This window comes from Oncorhynchus tshawytscha, linkage group LG04 (assembly GCF_018296145.1).
Source record: "Oncorhynchus tshawytscha isolate Ot180627B linkage group LG04, Otsh_v2.0, whole genome shotgun sequence".
NCBI classification, from domain to species: domain Eukaryota; kingdom Metazoa; phylum Chordata; class Actinopteri; order Salmoniformes; family Salmonidae; genus Oncorhynchus; species Oncorhynchus tshawytscha.
In genome coordinates, this window is record NC_056432.1 from 19,553,085 (window position 1) to 19,572,891 (window position 19,807).

A 19,807-nucleotide genomic window follows, 5' to 3' on the forward strand; every position below is an offset into this window, starting at 1 on the left:
CAGAAGCCTGCTGGCGGTCATCAGGCCCGACGCCATCTCCATAGAGACCACTACGGGACCAGGTTGAGGTGGCAAACTGGTCAAATCGTGTGCACATTTAGAAATTAACAGATTTGGCAGCATACACAATCGCTTCCAGTTCCCGTGATACTCACGCAGCAAGTTAAAAGGGGCCCAGGATGCATCTGAAGGAGTACTGATCCATATAGTTGTCAGCATTGTCTTTGACCCATCCTTCATGTTCTCCGCCAGGTCATACCTATGATAATCTAGACACAGCTGGGTCAATAGGGAGGGTGATCATCATCCTCAAATCTTCCTCACTCCCCGTTTCTCAGCCCTGAGCTCGATCATGGCACGGAAGAGACTAACTCACCTGGTGTTTCGCTGATTCGAGAGATGTCATCTAGAATAATGGCACTTGTGTTCTTGCAGGTATTGAAAATATATTACAATCTCCAACAGCATAACTTTCCAATAAATCTACAGTTTACACAAACACCTTTCAATAGCCTTACACATTACTTCATACAGACAAGTCCATAATATAACATGTATCAACTGTAGGCTACATTGAATACACTTTTGACTTTAGGGCTACTGTTGCCAACAAACAGCACATTCATAGACCAAACCTACAATTAAGTGATACTCCCCAAGAAGCCAGTGTTTGGAGGAGCTAGACAATAACACAGCTAACACACTTCAAACTGGGCCCAGAAAGACTACTAACTGCACTTAGTTTCATTTGACTTTTTTTTTTTTTTCAATCTACATGTATTTGTACTGTACATATCCATTAAAAGTGCCAGCTGATTCATGATTTCAACTCTGAGAAACGCCGTCTGTCTCATCCTGACTCCGTTCATTACTATGGGACAGCTGGAGCTCGAATTTGAATATTGAAACAATGTTGCACATGTCAGAGACAGACTGCAAAGTTTATACAATATATCTGCTGTTGAAAACAAAATGTTAGTCTAAAGGAAATGTGGAGATTAGTGGATTGCGCAGTCGGATAGAACAGATTTAGCTGGTGGTAACTGATGGAATAGACACCAGCTGGAATGCGGTTTTAACCAATCAGGATTAGACCCGTTGTAGGCAATAAACTGCTTATTTGTGGGTGCGAAATTCAAACCCACTATCCTTGCGTTGCAAGTGCCATGCTCTACCAACTGAGTTACAACTGAGCTACAGGGGACCAGCCTCTCTGCAGGTGGGTCTGGAGGCATTGTATATTTTAATAGAATCAATTGTTTTATTGTGGGGACTTATCAATAATGTGTTAAATGTAAAGAAACAAGAGACAAATTTAGACTTAAAATCTTGCAAATACTCTTTAATCAAATATTTCTAAAATCTTTTCCCTTTTTAGTTTGTAGCTTTTGTTACAAAACTCAGCACTGTAGCACAGAACAGCAGTGACACAATAACATAGGATAAAACCAAGTACATAAAATAAAGATTTAAATACAGTCAATGATCATAATCAACAAGGATACATTATACATTTAGACTCAATATATTAGAATGTCTCCTAAAGCTACATTGTGGGTTTTAGGTTTAAGAAGAATTTAAACTGGACACATACAAAGCTACACATGCATTCAGAAACACACATTTTCCTCGACTTAGAAATGTAAAAAAAAGACCCAGGTGCATGGGAAACAATGTAACAACTTAAAAGAAAACCATAAACAGCACAATGCTCTTGCAAGTATCACTTAACAGCAATAGCATCTATTGGATTGTACTGTATGTAAGTACATAAGATGATTGAACACGCATCGTAATAATCCCTCCAGTTGAACACATTTTCCAATCCCCTCGTATCCTGTTACAAAAGCAGTCAGGCAGACAGGTAGAGGGTTCTGACTGGGACAGATGACAACAACAAATCCCAAATCTATGGTCTCTCTACGAATGGGACCACTCGCTTCCCTGCCACGTACACCTCCACAATATTACGATCATCCCCTGAACAAGGAATAGAAAGGGGGAAATAAAAAAGACCTTACACTTAAAAACCTCATCAAGAGTTTTGGAAATCAAGGACCCAGTTTTTAGACCCGGATGGGGCAATACTTCCATGGCACGTCATAGCCCCAACTACCAAACTCTGAATACATGCAACCTATTGTGTGAGAGAGACAGTAACAGAGATGAAACACTTACCCAAATTCAAGAACTTCTCCAGGAGCACCTGAAATCACATGGAGCCAAGATGAATGTCATGTCCGGTGAGTGAATCAGTCACATTCTGAGTTGTGGAGTAGAATCCTGTCATTTGGATTTAAGTCTGATACGAGTCACACATTTAATAAGACCTGGTTTGACTTGGTTTAGATACAATGACTCAATGTGTCCACACCACTGGAGGCCAAAAGATTGCTCTCTACCTTAGGCCCCTCCCCGTGATTGATGAGGTCAATGGGTCCTCCTGCTGCATCCGTGTTCACCCGCAGAGCGTCAAAGTCTTTTCCCACCTCAAAGTTTCCTGTATTCTCATCCAGGGACAGGGCTACAAACCAAACAATCAAAGTTTCCTGTATTCTCATCCAGGGACAGGGCTACAAACCAAACAATCAAAGTTTCCTGTATTCTCATCCAGGGACAGGGCTACAAACCAAACAATCAAGCCAGAGCTCAGAATATTAATACATTATTAATAATTGATCAATAATGAAACAAATAAACCATTGGGTGCATTCAAATGTTTGACTGTAGCGCAAAGTGGATATACCTGCACCGTCATATTTCAGAAATGTCTCCTATGTATTTTATTGCAGTTTAGATGATTGCAAACAATTGTTTGCTTGACGTCCCCCTCCAGCACAGGCGTTTTGTAAAGTAACTTTTGAGCGCATGCATCTGTATTAATTCATAAATCATGTATCCGATCATTCATGTATTGACTTAATGACGGTGATAACAGCCCTTCCACCTCACCCCCCTCCAAACAAGTCTCCCACCTTGGCTGCCTCCTAGTGTGGCCAGTCTGAAGACCTCCTCGAAGGTGAGCGTGTGGTACTGGGTGTCCTGGATGGTCAAGGCTTTAGAGGTGTCCAGTGTTCTCCGCACAGCATCCAACATAGAAGGAGAGTATCCTCCTGCCACATCTACAAGGCCAGACATAGATACACGCACGGGTGCATACACAGATAAAAGCATGTTTTTCTTAAAACTATACTAACGGGAGATTACATGCACCTGTGTGCTAAAATAAACTATCAGATCAGTCAAACGTTACAGTGTCAAGCCAGTTTGATAACAGAAATCATCAACTTTCGTCTAGGTTCTCTAATGCCGAATGTAAAAAAACGAATTGTAAGAATATGAGCGTAAGCCTATATTTCATAAAACGTTTAATCAAAATAATCTGTCACTTGAAAAATAAATCTCGAGGAGCACTTGGACACATCAGATCATATAACGCAATCACGATTGCCTTGATTTAGTTGCACATTTCTAACATGGAAAGTTCAGGTACAGTTGAAGTCAGAAGTTTACATGCACCGTAGCCAAATACATTTATACTCAGTTTCACAATTCCTAACATTTAATCAGAGTAAAAATGCCATCTTAGGTCAGTTAGGATCACCTCTTGTGAAATGTCAGAATAATAGTATAGAGAATCATCACTTTCCCAGTTGGTCGGAAGTTTACATACACTCAATTAGCATTTGGTAGCATAGCCTTTAAATTGTTTAACTTGGGTCAAACGTATCAGGTAGCCTTCCACAAGCTTCCCACAATAGGTTGGGTGAATTTTGGCCCCTTCCTCCTGACAGAGCTGGTGTAACTGAGTCAGGTTTGTAGGCCTCTTTGCTCGCACACACTTTTTCAGTTCTGCCCACAAATTGTCTATAGGATTGAGGTCAGGGCTTTGTGATGGCTACTCCAATACCTTGACTTTGTTGTCCTTAAGCCATTTTGCTACAACTTTAGAAGTATGCTTGGGGTCATTGTCCATTTGGAAGACCCATTTACAACCAGGCTTTAACTTCCTAACTGATGTCTTGAGATGTTGCTTCAATATAGCCACAATTTTCCTCCCTCACAAAGCCATCTATTTTGTGAAGTGCACCAGTCCCTCCTGCAGCAAAGCATCCCCACAACATGATGCTGCCACCCCCGTGCCACCCCCACAGTTGGGATGGTGTTCTTCGGCATGCAAGCCTCCCCCTTTTTCCACCAAACACCATGGCCAAACAGTTCTATTTTTGTTTCATCAGACCAGAGGACATTTCTCCTAAAACTACGATCTTTGTCGCTATGTGCAGTTGCAAATCGTAGTCTGGCTTTTTTAAGGCAGTTCAGGAGCAGTGGCTTCTTCCTTGCTGAGGGGCCTTTCAGGTTATGTCGATATAGGACTTGTTTTACTGTGGATATAGATACTTTTGTACCCATTTCCTTCAGCATCTTCACAAGGTCCTTTGCTCTTGTTCTGGGATTGATTTGCACTTTTCGCACCAAAGTACGTTCATCTCTAGGAGACAGAACACGTCTCCTTCCTGAGCAGTTCGACAGCTGCGTGTTCCCATGGTGTTTATACTTGCGTACTATTGTTTGTACAGATGAACATGGTACCTTCAGGCATTTGGAAATTGCTCCCAAGGATGAACCAGACTTGTAGAGGTCTCCAATTGTTTTCTGAGACCTTGGCTGATTTTAGGTTTTCCCATGATGTCAAGCAAAGAAGCACTGAGTTTGAATGTAGGCCTTGAAATACATCCACAGGTACACCTCCAATTGATTCAAATGACGATAATTAGCTTATCAGAAGCTTCTCAAGCCATGACATCATTTTCTGGAATTTTCCAAGCTGTTTAAAAGGCACAGTCAACTTAGTGTATGTAAACTTCTGACCCACTGGAATCATGACACAGTGAATTATAAGTGAAATATCTGTCTGTAAACAATTGTTGGAAAAATTACTTGTGTCATGTTCAAAGTAGATGTCCTAACTGACTTGCCAAAACCATAGTTAACAAGAAATGTGGAGCAGTTGAAAAACGAGTTTTAAAGACTCCAACCTAAGTGTATGTAAACTTCCGACTTCAACTGTATATTTCAACATTGTAATCGTTTTTTTGGATACAGTACACAGATTTTTTAAAACTATATAGAACACTGTGCTCTCAGGTAAAAGGAAAATTATCTGTTTTGTCATGGACTCACCTGTGCCAAGACCTAGCTTCACTTTGTGGTTCAGAACCCTACGGACATCTAGCATACCACTGCACAACCTGGAGAGGAAAATTTAGGGAAATGAGAGAGAGAAAAAAAGAAACAATATGGACAGGTGAAAGACAATGGTTGAGGATTTATAAATAAATCAGATTCTTATTTTATATAATTTTACCCTATGCAGTTAAGAACTCAGCAGTGATACTCAATATCATATCAGCACTCAAGATAGCATCAGAGTTATCCTCAGTGAACAAGTTTCAGATAGATACCAAACATGGATAATATAGGATTATTCAATAGTCAGTCCTCTGGATACTGCAACTGAGATACATTTTGGCCCCTCAGGGCGAAGGGCTGACTAATCCTTTGCCTAGGAGTACAAGGAAGACCAGGGACAACTTCCCATGCAACTTCAGGTGTCAGAGAGCACCTAAATTACGGCCGAGCCTAGACTTTAGGTGTGGAAGGAGAAACACTTACGAGATGTTGGAATTGGGACAGTGAGCGATGGACGCCCCTGTCTCCCTGAACAGCTTCAGCTCTCCATCAGTCAGGTGACAACCATGAGCCATCACCGTCTGGGAGCCATCATCATCAATATCATCATTATCCTTACCACATCATTACACAGTGCATTGGAAAGCATTCAGACCCATTCACTTTTTTAAAAATGTTGTTACGTTACAGCCTTATTCTAAAATGGATATATTATTTCTCATCAATCTACACACAATACCCCATAATGACAAAGCGAAAAACAAGTGTCTTTTTTCCGTTTTTACAGAAATACCTTATTTACATAAGCATTCAGACCCTTTGCTATGAGACTCAATTTAGCTCAGGTGAATCCTATTTCCATTGATCATCCATGAGATGTTTCTACAACTTGGAGTCCACCTGCGGTAAATTCAATTGAATGGAAAAGCACACACCTGTCTACATGAGGTCCCACAGTTGCATGTCAGAGGGAAAAAAACAAGCCATAGAGCTCCAAAACAGGATTGTGTCGAGGCACAGATCTGGGTAAAGGTACCAAAACATTTCTGCAGCATTTAAGGTCCCCAAGAACAGTGGCCTCCATCAGTCATAAATGGAAGTTCGGAACCACCAAAACCCTGCCTAGAGCTGGCTGCCTTGCCAAACTGAGCAATCGGGGGAGAAGGACCTTGGTCAGGGAGGTGATCAAGAATCTGATGGTCACTCTGACAAGAGTTCCAGAGTTCCTTTGTGGCGATGGGAGAACCTTCCAGAAGGACAACCATCTCTCTGCAGCACTCCAACAATCAGGCCTTTATGGTAGAGTGGCCAGACGGAAGCCACTCCTCAGTAAAAGGCACCTAAAGGACTCTTAGACCATGAAAAACAAGATTAATTCGTTGGACGAAACCAAGATTGAACTCCTTCGCCTGAATGCCATGGGCAATGTCTGGAGGAAACCAGGAAATGCTCATCACCTGGCCAATATCATCCCTACGGTGAAGCAATGTGGCAGCATCATGCTGTTGGGATGTTTTTCAAATAAAATTGTTTTTGTCACATGCGCCAAATACAGATGTAGACCTCAGTGAAATGCTTACTTACAAGCTCTTAACCAACAATGCAGTTAAGAAAATACCACAAAAAAAGTAAGAATAACAAATAATTAAACGAGCAGCAGTAAATAATAAGTGTGGCTATATACAAGGGGTACTGGTACAGAGTCAATGTGCAGGGCCACCGGTGTCGAGGTAATTGAGTTAATATGTACATGTAGGTGGAGTTAAAGTGACAATGCATAGATAATTACAGAGTAGCAGCAGTGTAAAGGGGGGGCAATGCAAATAGTAGATATTTGATTCGCTGTTCAGGAATCTTATGGCTTGGGGGTAGAAGCTGTTTAGAAGCCTCTTGGACCTAGACTTGGCGCTCCGGTACCGCTTGCCATGCGGTAGCAGACAGATCAGTCTATGGCTAGGGTGTCTAGAGTCTGACAATGGGCCTTCCTCTGACTCCGCCTGGTATAGAGGTCCTAGATGGAAGTAAACTTGGCCCCGGTGCTGTACTGGGCCGTACACACTAGCCTCTGTAGTGCCTTGCGGTCGGATGCCCGAGCAGTTGCCATACCAGGCAGTGATGCAACCTGTAAGGTTGCTCTCGATGGTGCAGCTGTAAAACCTTTTGAGGAAATGAGGACCCATGCCAAATATTTTCAGTCTCCTGCGGGGGAATAGGTTTTGTCGGGCCCTCTGTGGCAGGGACTGGGATACTAGTCAGGATTGAGGGAAAGATGAACAGAGCAAAGTACAGAGAGATCCTTGATGATAACCTACTCCAGAGCGGGCAGGACATCAGACTGGGGCGAAGGTTCACCTTCCAACAGGACAACAACCCTAAGCACACAGCCAAGACAACGCAGGAGTGGCTTTGGGACAAGTCTCTGAATGTCCTTGAGTGGCCCAAACAGAGCCCGGACTTTAACATCTCTGGAGAGACCTGGTAATAGCTGTGCAGCGACGCTCCCCATCCAACCTGGCAGAGCTTGAGAGGATCTGCAGAGAAGAATGGGAGAAACTCCCCAAATACAGGTGTGCCAAGCTTGTAGCATCATACCCAAGAAGAGACAAGGCTGTAATTGCTGCCAACGGTGATTCAACAAAGTACTGAGAAAAGGGTCTGAATACTTATGTACATTTGATCAGTTTAAATTTTTTTAATACATTTGCAATAACTTCTAAAAACCAGTTTGTGCTTTGTCATTATAAGTTATTGATTGTGTGCAGATTGATGAGATTATAAAAAAAAAAAAATGAAAGGCTGTAACATGGAAAAGGTGAAGGGGTCTGAATACTTTCCGAATGCACTATTCATCATTGTCATCATTTTCACCATCACCAATATCATAATGATCCTTAGAACTGTCACCCCCATCATTATCATCATTAGCAATATTATGATTTTCATTATCAATAGAATGTCCTTGTGGTGAGGTGTGCGCAATAGGCTAACCTTGTCTGTGAGAAGGTTGTGTCTGTGGTAGACATCTGTGTAGGAGTCGTAGTCTGGGAACAGCTCCTTCACCAGACTCACCTCCTCCTTCGTCTCACTGATGTGACTCTGAGGATCACAGAGAAGATCAATTAATTGTTTAAATGCTCAGGTGATTATCAATGTGTATGAAAGCAAGAGAAAGGTAGACAAATAAAGCATCTTCAAAGCAACACTCCATGGGATCCTCTTGACTCGGTTGCTGTGACAACATGTGAGCAAGGCTCACCTGGATGTGCAGGTCGTTGTTCTGGGCGATCTCTCCCAGGTGGCCCAGCAAAGTGGCGGAGCAGGATGGGGCGAAGCGCGGGGTCACCACTGGCCTCACAAGGGGGTACTGCCCCAAACAAGACAGAAATACACCCAGTGAGAAACACCACAAAAAGCTCCTTTTACAGGTTCTGATCACAAATGTGCTTGTGCTATTTTGGTTTTGTATTGAGGGAATGGGATACAATGCCTACATGGGTTTGCCACTGACTTGTACATGTTCTCTCAGATTATGTTCTAGCGAGGCAAAGGAGTCTTACCTTCTTCTTCAAGAGCTCACCAATGAACCTAGACCAACAAAACAATATATCAAAGTGTTTTTCCTTCGTCAAAAGAATGCTGTATTACGAGACACCTTGGTGTTTACACACCAAGTAAACACTTGCCAGGAGTTGAGACTGCTGAGGTGTAGTAATTATGAGTTGAGATTGCTGAGGTGTAGTAATTATGAGTTGAGACTGCTGAGGTGTAGTAATTATACGTCGCGCAAATGTTGCACCGTTGCAAAATAGAAAAATCTTCGACCATGACAAAAAAATGGTGCATCAGACACCAATTACTCCAAACGGTTGTTGTTTTTACAACAAAAACATGTTTCTATTGTACAAATTCAGGTAGGTCCCTCCCTCCCCGTTTCGTTCGGTTTGCTTCCTAGGGGGAAATCCGACCCGAGTTAAGCGTGCGTATATGGAACCTAATTCCGTTTTTATTAATTTAAGCATGAGAAAATTAACCATCTATTTGTTTGAGGTGGAGATCAAATAAATTGTGTGGCGGAGGTGTGTCTACAGATACACCGTATTCTGACCGTAACTTAATTCCCCCATAAATACCCTACCTTTACACACTATGAAACAATTAAAAGTCTAGCAACCTATCGGTTACAAGCGGAACATCTTTTTTTCTGATATCAATTTATAAGTTGCACTGCAATGGTGTTATTTCTAATATATATTGATGAGAGCTAAGTAAATGAGTAAACGGTTTGGATAATGGGATTCGAAATATAGATACAATTTTTTGGATCTATTTGACCGTATGATCGCTGGAGACTAATGTGAAACCAGTCATATTGCAGCAAACTGAAGCATATCAACATACCACCTTTTCCACAATAAAGTCTATGAAATGCTGGACTAATAACTAGGGAAAGATTTGGGAGACCCACGCTATAGGCTTCTGTAGCCATAAGCAAATAACAGTATAGCGACAAAACTACAGAGTTAATTTCTTATTATATCGTGTTTAATATTAGCCACTATTGGTAGCCACCGTCAGTTATACCCACATGCATTTATATCCGTTGTGACTTTAGTGTTAGTTTCCTTACATTTTGCATCATTCCATTACACCGTTCGTTTACCTTTCTTTCCTCTGTCACGTTCGTGTGGTTGTTCTTGAGGATCGCTAGCAATAGTAGATCATATTAGTTGTGCATTCATTTGGGACATGTCGCCTATTTGAATCATTACGCAATGCAGAGTGAGGTGAAGAACGAGCCAGCCATCTGACGCAATGATGTTATTCTTAGTCATTGGTTCAATTTTTATGCAGAAAAGGCTTGGAGCATTCAAGAGAAGTGCACACAATGTAGGCTTCCATCACCTGCTTATACATAGAATAGAATACAATATTATAAAATGGTAAAGAAAAGTTAATCGCCCTCTTCCTCCGAAATTATTTTCCGTGACACCTTACGGTTACGGTCTTGAGTCATGAGAGAGTCAAAAGGCCACTGTGAGTGTTTTTTTATTTAACTAGGCGAGTCAGTTAAGAACAAATTCTTATCTATAATCACGGCCAACCCCGGCCACACCCTAACCCGGACGACGCTGGGCCAATTGGCGCCACGCTGCCCTATGGGACTCCCAATCACGGCAGGTTGTGATACAGCCTGGACTCAAACCATGGTCTGTAGTGACGTCTCTAACACAGATGCAGTGAGTCCATAAACTCTCCCCGTTCTAATCGTTTAGCTATTTATGCATACAGCTTGCCCCCCATTTATAAACTCACTGTCAACTGCATTTACTTTCAGCAAACTTAACAAGTGTAAATATTAGTATGAAAATAATATTCAACAGAGAAACTGAACAAGTTCCACAGAAATGGAATAATGTGTCCCTGAACATAGGGTGGGCCAAAATCAAAAGTAACTGTCAGTATCTGGTGTGGCCACCAGCTGCATTAAGTACTGCTGTGCATCTCCTCATGGACTGCACCAGATTTGCCAGTTCTTGTTGTGAGATGTTACCCCACTCTTCTACCAAGGTACCTGCAAGTTCCCTGACATTTCTGGGAGGGAATGGTCCTAGCCCTCACCCTCCAGACCAACAGGTCCCAGACTTGCTCAATGGGATTGAGGTCCGGGCTCTTCGCTGGACATGGCAGAACACTGACATTCCTGTCTTGCAGGAAATCACACACAGAACAAGAAGTATGGTTGGTGGCATTGTCATGCTGGAGGGTCATGTCAGGATGAGCCTGCAGGAAGGGTACCACATGAGGGAGGATGTCTTCCCTGTAACGCACAGCTTTGAGATTGCCTGCAATGACAACAAGCTCAGTCCGATGATGCTGTAACACACCTCCCCAGACCATGGCAGACCCTCCACCTCCAAATCAATCCTGCTCCACACTACAGGCCTCCTTGTAACGCTCATTCCTTCGATGATAAATGCAAATCCGACCATCACCCCTGGTGAGACAAAAACGCAACTCGTCAGTGAAGAGCACTTTTTGCCAGTCCTGTCTGGTCCAGCAACGGTGGGTTTGTGCCCTTAGGCGATGTTGTTGCCGGTGACGTCTGTTGAAGACCTGCCTTACAACAGGCCTACAAGCCCCCAGTCCAGCCTCTCTCAGCCTATTGAGGACAGTCTGAGCAGTGATGGAGGGATTGTTCGTTCCTGGTGTAACTTGGGCAGTTGTTGCCATAATAAAATAAAAATCCTGTACCTGTCCCGCAGGTGTGATGTTCGGATGTACCGATCCTGTGCAGGTGTTGTTATCCGTGGTCTGCCACCACGAGAACAATCAGCTGTCCGTCCTGTCTCCTTGTAGTGCTGTCTTCGGCGTCTCACAGTATGGACATTACAATTTATTGCCCTGGCCACATCTGCAGTCCTCATGCCTCCTTGCAGCATGCCTAAGGCACGCTCACGCAGATGAGCAGGGACCCTGGGCATCTTTCTTTTGGTGTTTTTCAGAGGCAGTAGAAAGGCCTATTTAGTGTCCTAAGTTTTCATAACTGTGACTTTAATTACCTACCTTCTGTAAGCTATTCGTGTCTTAACGACCGTTCCACAGGTGCATGTTCTTTAATTGTTTATGGTTCATTGAACAAGCATGGGAAACAGTGTTTAAACCCTTTACAATATAAAGATCTGTGAAGTTCTTTGGATTTTTCCAAATTATCTTTGAAAGACAGGGTTTCTTTTTTGCTGAGTTTATTACCTACCTGTTAGTTTCCAATTCGGACTCGTCTGGTGTCTCTTTGTAATGTGGGATAAAGTTGTTTGTGTCCATACACACCTTGCCCACAAGGGCACGCTGTCCCAAATCGTCTGCAATGACAAGAAACATTGGCAAAGGTAACCAAAATCGGTATGACGAGTAGCACTTGTCATGACTGTATCAGACTGGACTCAGAAGTGACCTTTGTGATGTTGTTCATTAGGCATCGTGGAATAACTTGCATAATAAACTACAGCTAACATGCTGACCAGAACACACGTGCGCATGTTGATTTTGTCCAATCTGATTTTAAAAGATAAATATATATATTTAAGTATCTGTAATCTGATTACAATATTGTTTGCTGGTAACGTAATGGATTAGTTACTCCAAGTCTGTGAACCAACTATATTCCATTTGGGGGCAGGTCAAAAAAGCATTAAACGTTTATGGCAATTTAGCTAGCTAGCTTGCTGTTGCTAGCTAATTTGTCCTGAGACAAACATTGGGTTGTTATTTTACCTGAAATGCACAAGGTTCTCTACCCCTGACAATTAATCCACAGATAGAATGGTAATCTTTGGATGATTTTTAGGAGGAGTGATGCAACCACCAAAGGATAAACATACCAGGCATAGAGTTACTGGATGAGAAAGTGACAAATTCTACTTACTCTTCCACATACAAAACCCTATGATAATTTATTGTTCTGAGCTGGTGTTCGTAAAAGTACTTTTCTTTACAGCAGGTAACCATAATGACAGCATGCAGCAAATTAACAAGACGTTCACACTAGATTCCCCTAACTGACAGCTCACACTGACATAAGAAATTAAACATTGCCAATTACTTAACTACAAAACATAAAGCATGTGCGCCAGAGGCTGGCCTAGCGGTCAAGACAGCCGCCTCCAGATGACTTGTATCCTCCTGCAGCGAGTGTTAGAAACCCCACACTGCCATCTTTGATTCTGTCTATCCCCTGCTATCTGTCTACCTACTTTCCTGTCTAAAGAAAACATACGAAAGAGCAGTGGAGTTCAAGTTCCCTTTTAAACAAGAGACTGGGATTGATACTATTTGACATAACTTGCTCAGCGGAGGCGTGTGTGTATTCCAGGTACAGTTGTACACTTTGTGACTAAGGTTAATGTTTAGGTCCAGTTCAATAACCTCCTATACTCTAACTATATAACATGCCTGGGTCCTTGTGCAAGTGAGCAGTAGAGAGTGCATGTGTGCACTTGTGTGTTTATGTGTTCTCACTTGCGATTTGGCCCAAAAGGAGAGAAGCATCGGTGTGTATGGTGGCAAAATAGCAGGCCGTAGTCGTACCATTTCTCAGGGTTCTTTTCTGAAATAGACAGGTATTGCATTAGTATTCAGACCGTATTCACACCCCTTTCTCACTGCAATGTCACCTGCCCAAGCCTGTGTGTAACAACGTATCTGGATTTCAGGTGTTCTATGCCACTGTCCCACTCTGTGAGCTTTCCTTTTGGTAGCCAAGGAGCAACCTTAAAAGGCATAGGGCCAATTCCAACCCGGGTTAAGCACGAGGAAATGGAAGGTAATTCCCTTTTATGCACTTCTCTCTATGCGTATTCTGACCCTAAACCTAAGCATTAGAATATCATGCTATTCACCTGCTATTCGTTTTGGGCGGAGATCGCATAAATTAAGTTGTGGCGGAGGTGTCTACAGATACACCTCATTCTGACACAATTCCACCACTTTACACATAAGGAAACCATGGAAAAAGATCTAGCGAACCTACCAGTTGGTTCCAAGTGTAAAATACATCAGCTTATTTTTTTTTCAGATAGAAATAACACCATTCTCCATGCACTGTAATTCACAACTTGCTAACAGCTAGGTAAATTAGTAATCCGTTTGGATAATTGTAAATAAAACTGACACTTTTTTTTTAGACATTTTTATCTTAAAAGGCGCTGGAGACGAATGTGAAACCAGTCATATAGCAGTAAACTTTCCCACATTACATTTTATATACTGTGCTATTATGCAGAATAAACATTTTACAGACTTAACTTGCAGGGATGGGCACTCTCGAATGTCTCAATTATAGGCTACCCCGACTTTGTTTCCTACTTCTATCATGTTAAATATTAGCCACCATCAGTATCGACCGTCAGTAGGGCTAATAACCACACACATTCAACTGCGAATTTACTGTTAGTCCCCTTCAGTTGGTATAGGCTATATTTTAATTCCATTTCTTAATTTTCCTTACTTTTCTTCTTCTAAACGCCATTACAGCCATGTGTTTTTTTTGTTGCTGAGTATCATTAGTAAAGGTTGATAATAAAAAAATTAATGACAGGTAGGCTAATATAATCGTTATGACGCAGAGGGTAAACTAACAGTTTGAACCCGACGGATGTTTGAACCCGACGATGGCGCAGTACTTTTCATTATACAATGGTTAGTGCAGGCAATATAAGAGGGTATAGCCTACTATAGTACACTATTCTCCCCATTTTAAATCTATGTACACTAATCTTCCAATATTGCCATGGGTAAAAAAATAAAAAAAATTAAATGGCAATTTTCAGAATGAATCAAACCACTTAGTGCATAAAGGCTCTCCAAACCAGTTTATGATTCTTAAAAATACTTTCCTAACCCTAAATAATCTACAAAACCAGAGCCTTTTAAAAAAAATCGGAGATGAATATGCATATATTTAGATGGTTTTCTTTCATTGATTCCTGATATTCTGAACCCGTTCTCTCCATATATTCTAGTGAGTCTGTCGACAAACTTCAAAGTATTTAAAAGGGATGGTTAAATTAAGAAAAATGTACTGAAAACCCAATTGAATGAAAACTGAGAAAATATGTTAGCCATCAAGTGGAAGGGTTTACATATATTATCCTCGTGCAAGGGAACCTCATCTGAAAAGCCTGTTACGCACCTTCATAAAGGTAAGTCTGAATACCAAATACTGAGAAGTGGTTAGGAAAGGCGAAATTTCTACGTTGGAATCGAGCCCATAGTGCAGTGATAGTTTTTGCTTCAAAGCTGGTTTGTTAAATAAGCTAAAACTTCACAAAAGTAAACTAATCACGTTATTAACCTTTAGCCATTTGTTATTGGCCTTCCTATGCCCCGATTTCCAACGAATTACAACACGCGTGTGTTCCTCTCCCTGCGCAGCAGTGAATTCCAAAAAGCGAGAGAAATGTTTACTGCTCCTGCATGTCCTTTGTCACTGCCATATTAACCTCTGCCACACAAGGCTTTAAAATTATAAAGTTAGTCTTACAAACATTTAGAATAGGAAATGGGGATAAGAATTGTCTAGGGTCTTCTATGCTAATCTGAAATCTACTAGTGGGTTGTGTTCATTTGGATGTGCAATGGCATACGTTGTAAAACATTTAGTGAGTTTCTTATGAGACATGTTCAGGTAGTCCCTTCTCTGTTTGTTTTCTTGCATTCTGAATAGGGCACTGATGACTTCTATGGGCTGAGGTGTGTTCGTGTGGCCCAGACAGCTCACCACAACATGGGTGTAGACGTTGCGGGCGAACTCCAGGTCTTTGTAGCAGGCCTCCACTGGGAAGGTGTACATGTTGAGCCACTGTAGCAGGGGCATGTCAAGGGCTGTGCCTGCATAGCTGTACTGAGATGCGTGGATGTGGGTGTCCACCATCCCTGGCATGAAGAACTCACTACAGACATCGATGACAACAAAATGGGCTTTAGGGTAATAACTGGGATGTGTTCTGTCACAAACAGATGTAGTGAAGTATTTGGAATCAGTGTTACTCTCATAGGAAGGACTCTTCACTCACTGCTGTCCAAGCTGTGTAACAGCAAAGGCCTCAAAACCCCACTTCTGTGACAGACGGTCCACTTCCTTCCCACTCCCAATGAAAGCAATCTGTCAGCATGAGAACCAAACAGAGATTAGAGCAACAGAGCCAGCTAGACTCAACAAGGTGTTCAAATCATTTAAATATAATTTATCCATATACTGTTAAGTAAGCTATTGTAACACAGAGGCAATTAAGAAATGCATTAGATTACACATCAAAACCCTCCATGGGGGGTTACAAAGTCTGACTACATTTCACACAGGTCCTTTGGAGCCTATACATCTTCTGCTCATGGGTAACCCTAGTTATACTCAAGTTAAACATCGCACAATTATAATAGATAAAAAGACAAACCAGTTTAATTGTAAGAAAAGGTTATTTGTGTAGATCACACAATGCTAAATACAATTTGTTTGGGGGAATGTGTGTTTGCCAAAGTTTGTCAGAGTTTTTTGAAAATATTTCCAGAGCCTATGCATGTTTGTAAAATGTACAGACTCGGACAACAAATACATAACGGATACAAGACTAGAAAAACATTTAAGTGTATTATGTAAATTAGGCTAATCAAGTTTAAAATTCAAGTTATTTATGCCTACATACACCTTTGCCTGCCCATTTCTAAATTAATTCACATAATGTATACTGCTCGTAAGAGATATTAAAATAGTTTCACAATTTCCTTCCGTGACAGACCTTTCCCTCGGTGTCGACTCCCAGTAGCCTATCCTCCAGAATTTCCACGGCTGTGTGATAGGTGGCGTGCACAAATGTTCCCCTGTAGACGTGCGCAATTCCCGCAGCGGATTCGTTGGAGCTCATCTTTGTTAAATGGCAAAGAGCAGGTTCGGGCAGTTTGATAATAAAATTAATCGCTTCAAAGCTTTATAGTCGCCGATGATAGTGGGCAGTTTTCTGCGCACCAAGGAGGGACTCCACCTGTAGCACAGTGGGACTAGCCAATAAGCGTGCGCCCGCATGGACAGTCATAGCGTTTTTTTCTCTCCACATATTGAGGGACATGATTAAGTGCACCGGGCTATGGCACGTGACAAACGGATAAAAGCGGTGAGGGAGGAGCGCTCGTCTCAAATCGAACAGTATAGGCTAATCTGGTCCACTCGGTAATGTTGTCAACAAGGCAGCATGATGCAGCTTTCATAAACGTACATATATTTTCCATAAAATATAATAGCATTTTAAAACTAGTTTTCATTGGGAAGGCAGTTTAAGTGGTTATCCTAAGCAATCTATTTTGCGTGTGAACACAAAATCCTACACACTCTACAGAACTTTTGTTTTGAGCCGATTTCACAGTCCAAAACGGGACACCTGGCTCACACCCGGGAGGCAAGGCGGTTCCAAAACGAATGCAATCAACGCTAACGCGAATCACCCGGGGCAGAATCCCCTCGTTCGTTTGTTGACAGATCGCCAAGATGTAGTCTCCTTACAATAAACAAATCCTTGTACAATGAGGCTATTAAGACATTACACTCCCAAATCAACATCTAACCTACAACTATTTAGCTTACACCGCAAGAAGTTGTTCAAATTATGTTGATTGTAAAATAATGAAACTTATGCCATTCATTTTGTTATTATTAGCTCATAGCAGGCTTATCAAAATAGGTTATTATGCATGAGCAATGGTGCACTAATCATTTTCGTATCAGTGTCGCTCTCCAGTCTCCGTAAGCAATTTTTGGAATTGCCTAGATGTGTTCTCCACGTGGTGCATAGACATGGTAACAGGTGAGAGGAGAGAGTGAGGTATAGCCTATATACTATAGACTTACCTCGATCACTCCTAGGGACTCGATTTTTTTTTTAAACAAAATTGTAAAAAATGGGAGGGGAGGTAAAGAAATATCTAGAATAATATTCACCAACTTTGTTGCAGAAGCCTAAATTAGTTCATTAGTCAAGTTTGATTTTTAAAATCGGCTTATACCCCCATAATCAACCACAAAGACCAAGGAGCTTTTCCAATGACTTAGGAAGGGAACCGAATGATGTGTTAAAGACATCGAATACCCAGTTAAATGGTCAAAATAATAATTAAATGCCAACTACATAGTTTGAAAAACATCCCAATGGTAGCCACTTGGTTTCAAAAGGATATCACTTATAACTAACTGCCTTGTGAATTTAGTTCATATGACTAAACCCGTCATAACTATACATTTTAGGTTACTTAAACATGTTTGTAAAACAAATTATATTGCTTCAAAATATGGTTGAAACTATCAAGAGATTGGTATCCTACCAATGACAAATAGTACTTGATATGGCCCAATAGGTCTTGCAAATTAGCCAATGTCTTCAAATGAAATGACACAAAAGACAGATATTAAGCAACTTATGTCATAATCCAGACCATTTCAAACAGTTGCTGGTTCAGCACTAAAAGCTCACTGCTTCAACACTGAATCTCCCTGGGCATTCCAATGTGAGAGTTTGGTCCAAAGTTTGTTTTGGATCTTCTAGAAATTAAATTCATAGAAAGGTTCATTGGGGAGGGGTGTTTGGCATACATTTCAAATCTGCATCCAAAACAAGTCAAAGTAGCAGAGAGCACTCAACAAATGTGAGACACTTAGTCAGACTGCTAGGGGGGCCTTGCTGAAATAAATAATTTGCACAAACCTACAAATTACTATATGGGCTCACTAATACGGGACTATTAAAAGGCTCAGTGCACTACTTCCAGAGGCTATGCTTGGAGTTTAAAATGTCTAATGAACAAAATTTAAAAAAGGGCACTGTTAAGTTCTACAATAACAAAAAAAATGTTACTCCAGTGAAAAAGGGCCACTGACAACCAAAACAAAGCGGGTATGGTTTTAAAACGGCTTGTGAAAGGCATCCATGGGGGTTCCTTACTCACTGGGTGCTGGCCAAGCAAACTCAAGTAGGGTCTTAAACCCCGCCATGGACTCCCACTAGATCTGCATGATAGACGATCTAAAAAACAAAAACATTTAGGGAATAAAAACAAAACGTGGAGCGAGCCAAACAGGGGAAACAAAACAAAAAAGGCTTTAACTTAAATAGCTATGTAGCTCTTTAAACATTTCTTATGCCAACTGAAGCATGGGCTGTACAGCTCTTGAATATCACCTGTGCCAACCAAACTCGAAATCGAAAACCAAAGCCTGTAACAGTGCCTTTTAGGAACATTGGTTATATTTTTTATCATTCATAAATGTAAATAAAATAGTATTCTTAAATTTAAACACTTCATATTTTAAAGCACATGCACACTAAGGTTTCAATTGATAGCAAGACAGCCTTTCTAGCATTAACAGACTAGTTACTGTAGTGTTTTAAAGCAGACTGTGCTCAAGGAAGGACAGCATTTGCATATTAGACTATGCTTTCAAGGTAAGGAAACAGTTTTGTTATTTGGGTCTGTCCCCTTAAGTTAGAGCATGTCACTGGACTTTTGATCATGCGTTTTCAATTACGTAAGTTTGAAAAAGCAGAACAAACCCATGTGAGCATTACTAAAGGCACTAAATAAAACCCACTCTGAGATCATCAATGAATTCTGGTAATAGCACAGTAACAAGTTAGTATGACTCAATGTCCCCATAGCCTTATCCTGAAAGTGAGAGAACTGAGAGACGATGTCCCAACATGGCCAACAGAGGGAAGCAAAGAGCTTAAATAACAATATATAATAACCTCCCTTACCTTCAGAACTGCCTCAATTCGTCAGGACAAGGTGTTGAAAGCGTTCCATTGGGATGCTGGCCCATGTTGACTCCGATGCTTCCCAAAGTGGTGTAAAGTTAACTGGATGTCCTTGGGGTGGTGGATCATTCTTGATGCACACAGAAAACTGTTGAGCATGAAAAACACAGCAGTGTTGCAGTGCTTAACACAAACAGATGCGCCTGGCACCTACTGCCATACCCAGTCCAAAAGCACTTAAATCTTTTGTCTTGCTCATTCACCCCTTGATCGGCACACATACACAATCCGTCTCAAGACTTAAAAAGGGCACAAAAAAA

General features: G+C 41.4%; 1 protein-coding gene across 2 annotated transcripts; it reads right to left on the minus strand.

The window, feature by feature from the left end:
* Positions 1–1,325: 1,325 nt before the first annotated feature.
* LOC112248191 (guanine deaminase-like) lies at positions 1,326–19,761 on the minus strand. Of its 2 annotated transcripts, XM_042320426.1 has the most exons (14): positions 16,485–19,757; positions 15,765–15,853; positions 15,470–15,641; positions 13,210–13,297; positions 11,948–12,053; positions 8,751–8,778; positions 8,450–8,557; positions 8,182–8,289; positions 5,677–5,774; positions 5,185–5,252; positions 2,976–3,122; positions 2,403–2,524; positions 2,179–2,206; positions 1,326–1,980 (listed from the first exon to the last, which is right to left on the minus strand). In XM_042320426.1, the coding sequence occupies exons 1-14, from the start codon at positions 16,608–16,610 to the stop codon at positions 1,910–1,912; spliced, it is 1,359 nt and encodes a 452-aa protein (XP_042176360.1). In that variant the 5' UTR covers positions 16,611–19,757; the 3' UTR covers positions 1,326–1,909. The 2 variants fall into 2 exon arrangements, 1 of the variants encoding a protein (XP_042176360.1); XR_006083201.1 differs by lacking the exon at positions 1,326–1,980 and having other exon boundaries at positions 2,403–2,622; positions 16,485–19,761.
* Between the last annotated feature and the right edge of the window lie 46 nt (positions 19,762–19,807).

Coding starts and splice junctions, on each gene's coding strand:
- LOC112248191 (XM_042320426.1), bottom strand. CDS start 16,610: ATGAGCTCCAACGAATCCGCTGCGGGAATTGCGCACGTCTACAGGGGA. Junction 5,775..8,181: donor ACAACCTTCTCACAGACAAG/GTTAGCCTATTG, acceptor GATGGCTCCCAG/ACGGTGATGGCTCATGGTTG. Junction 2,207..2,402: donor ATCACGGGGAGGGGCCTAAG/GTAGAGAGCAAT, acceptor ATGTGATTTCAG/GTGCTCCTGGAGAAGTTCTT.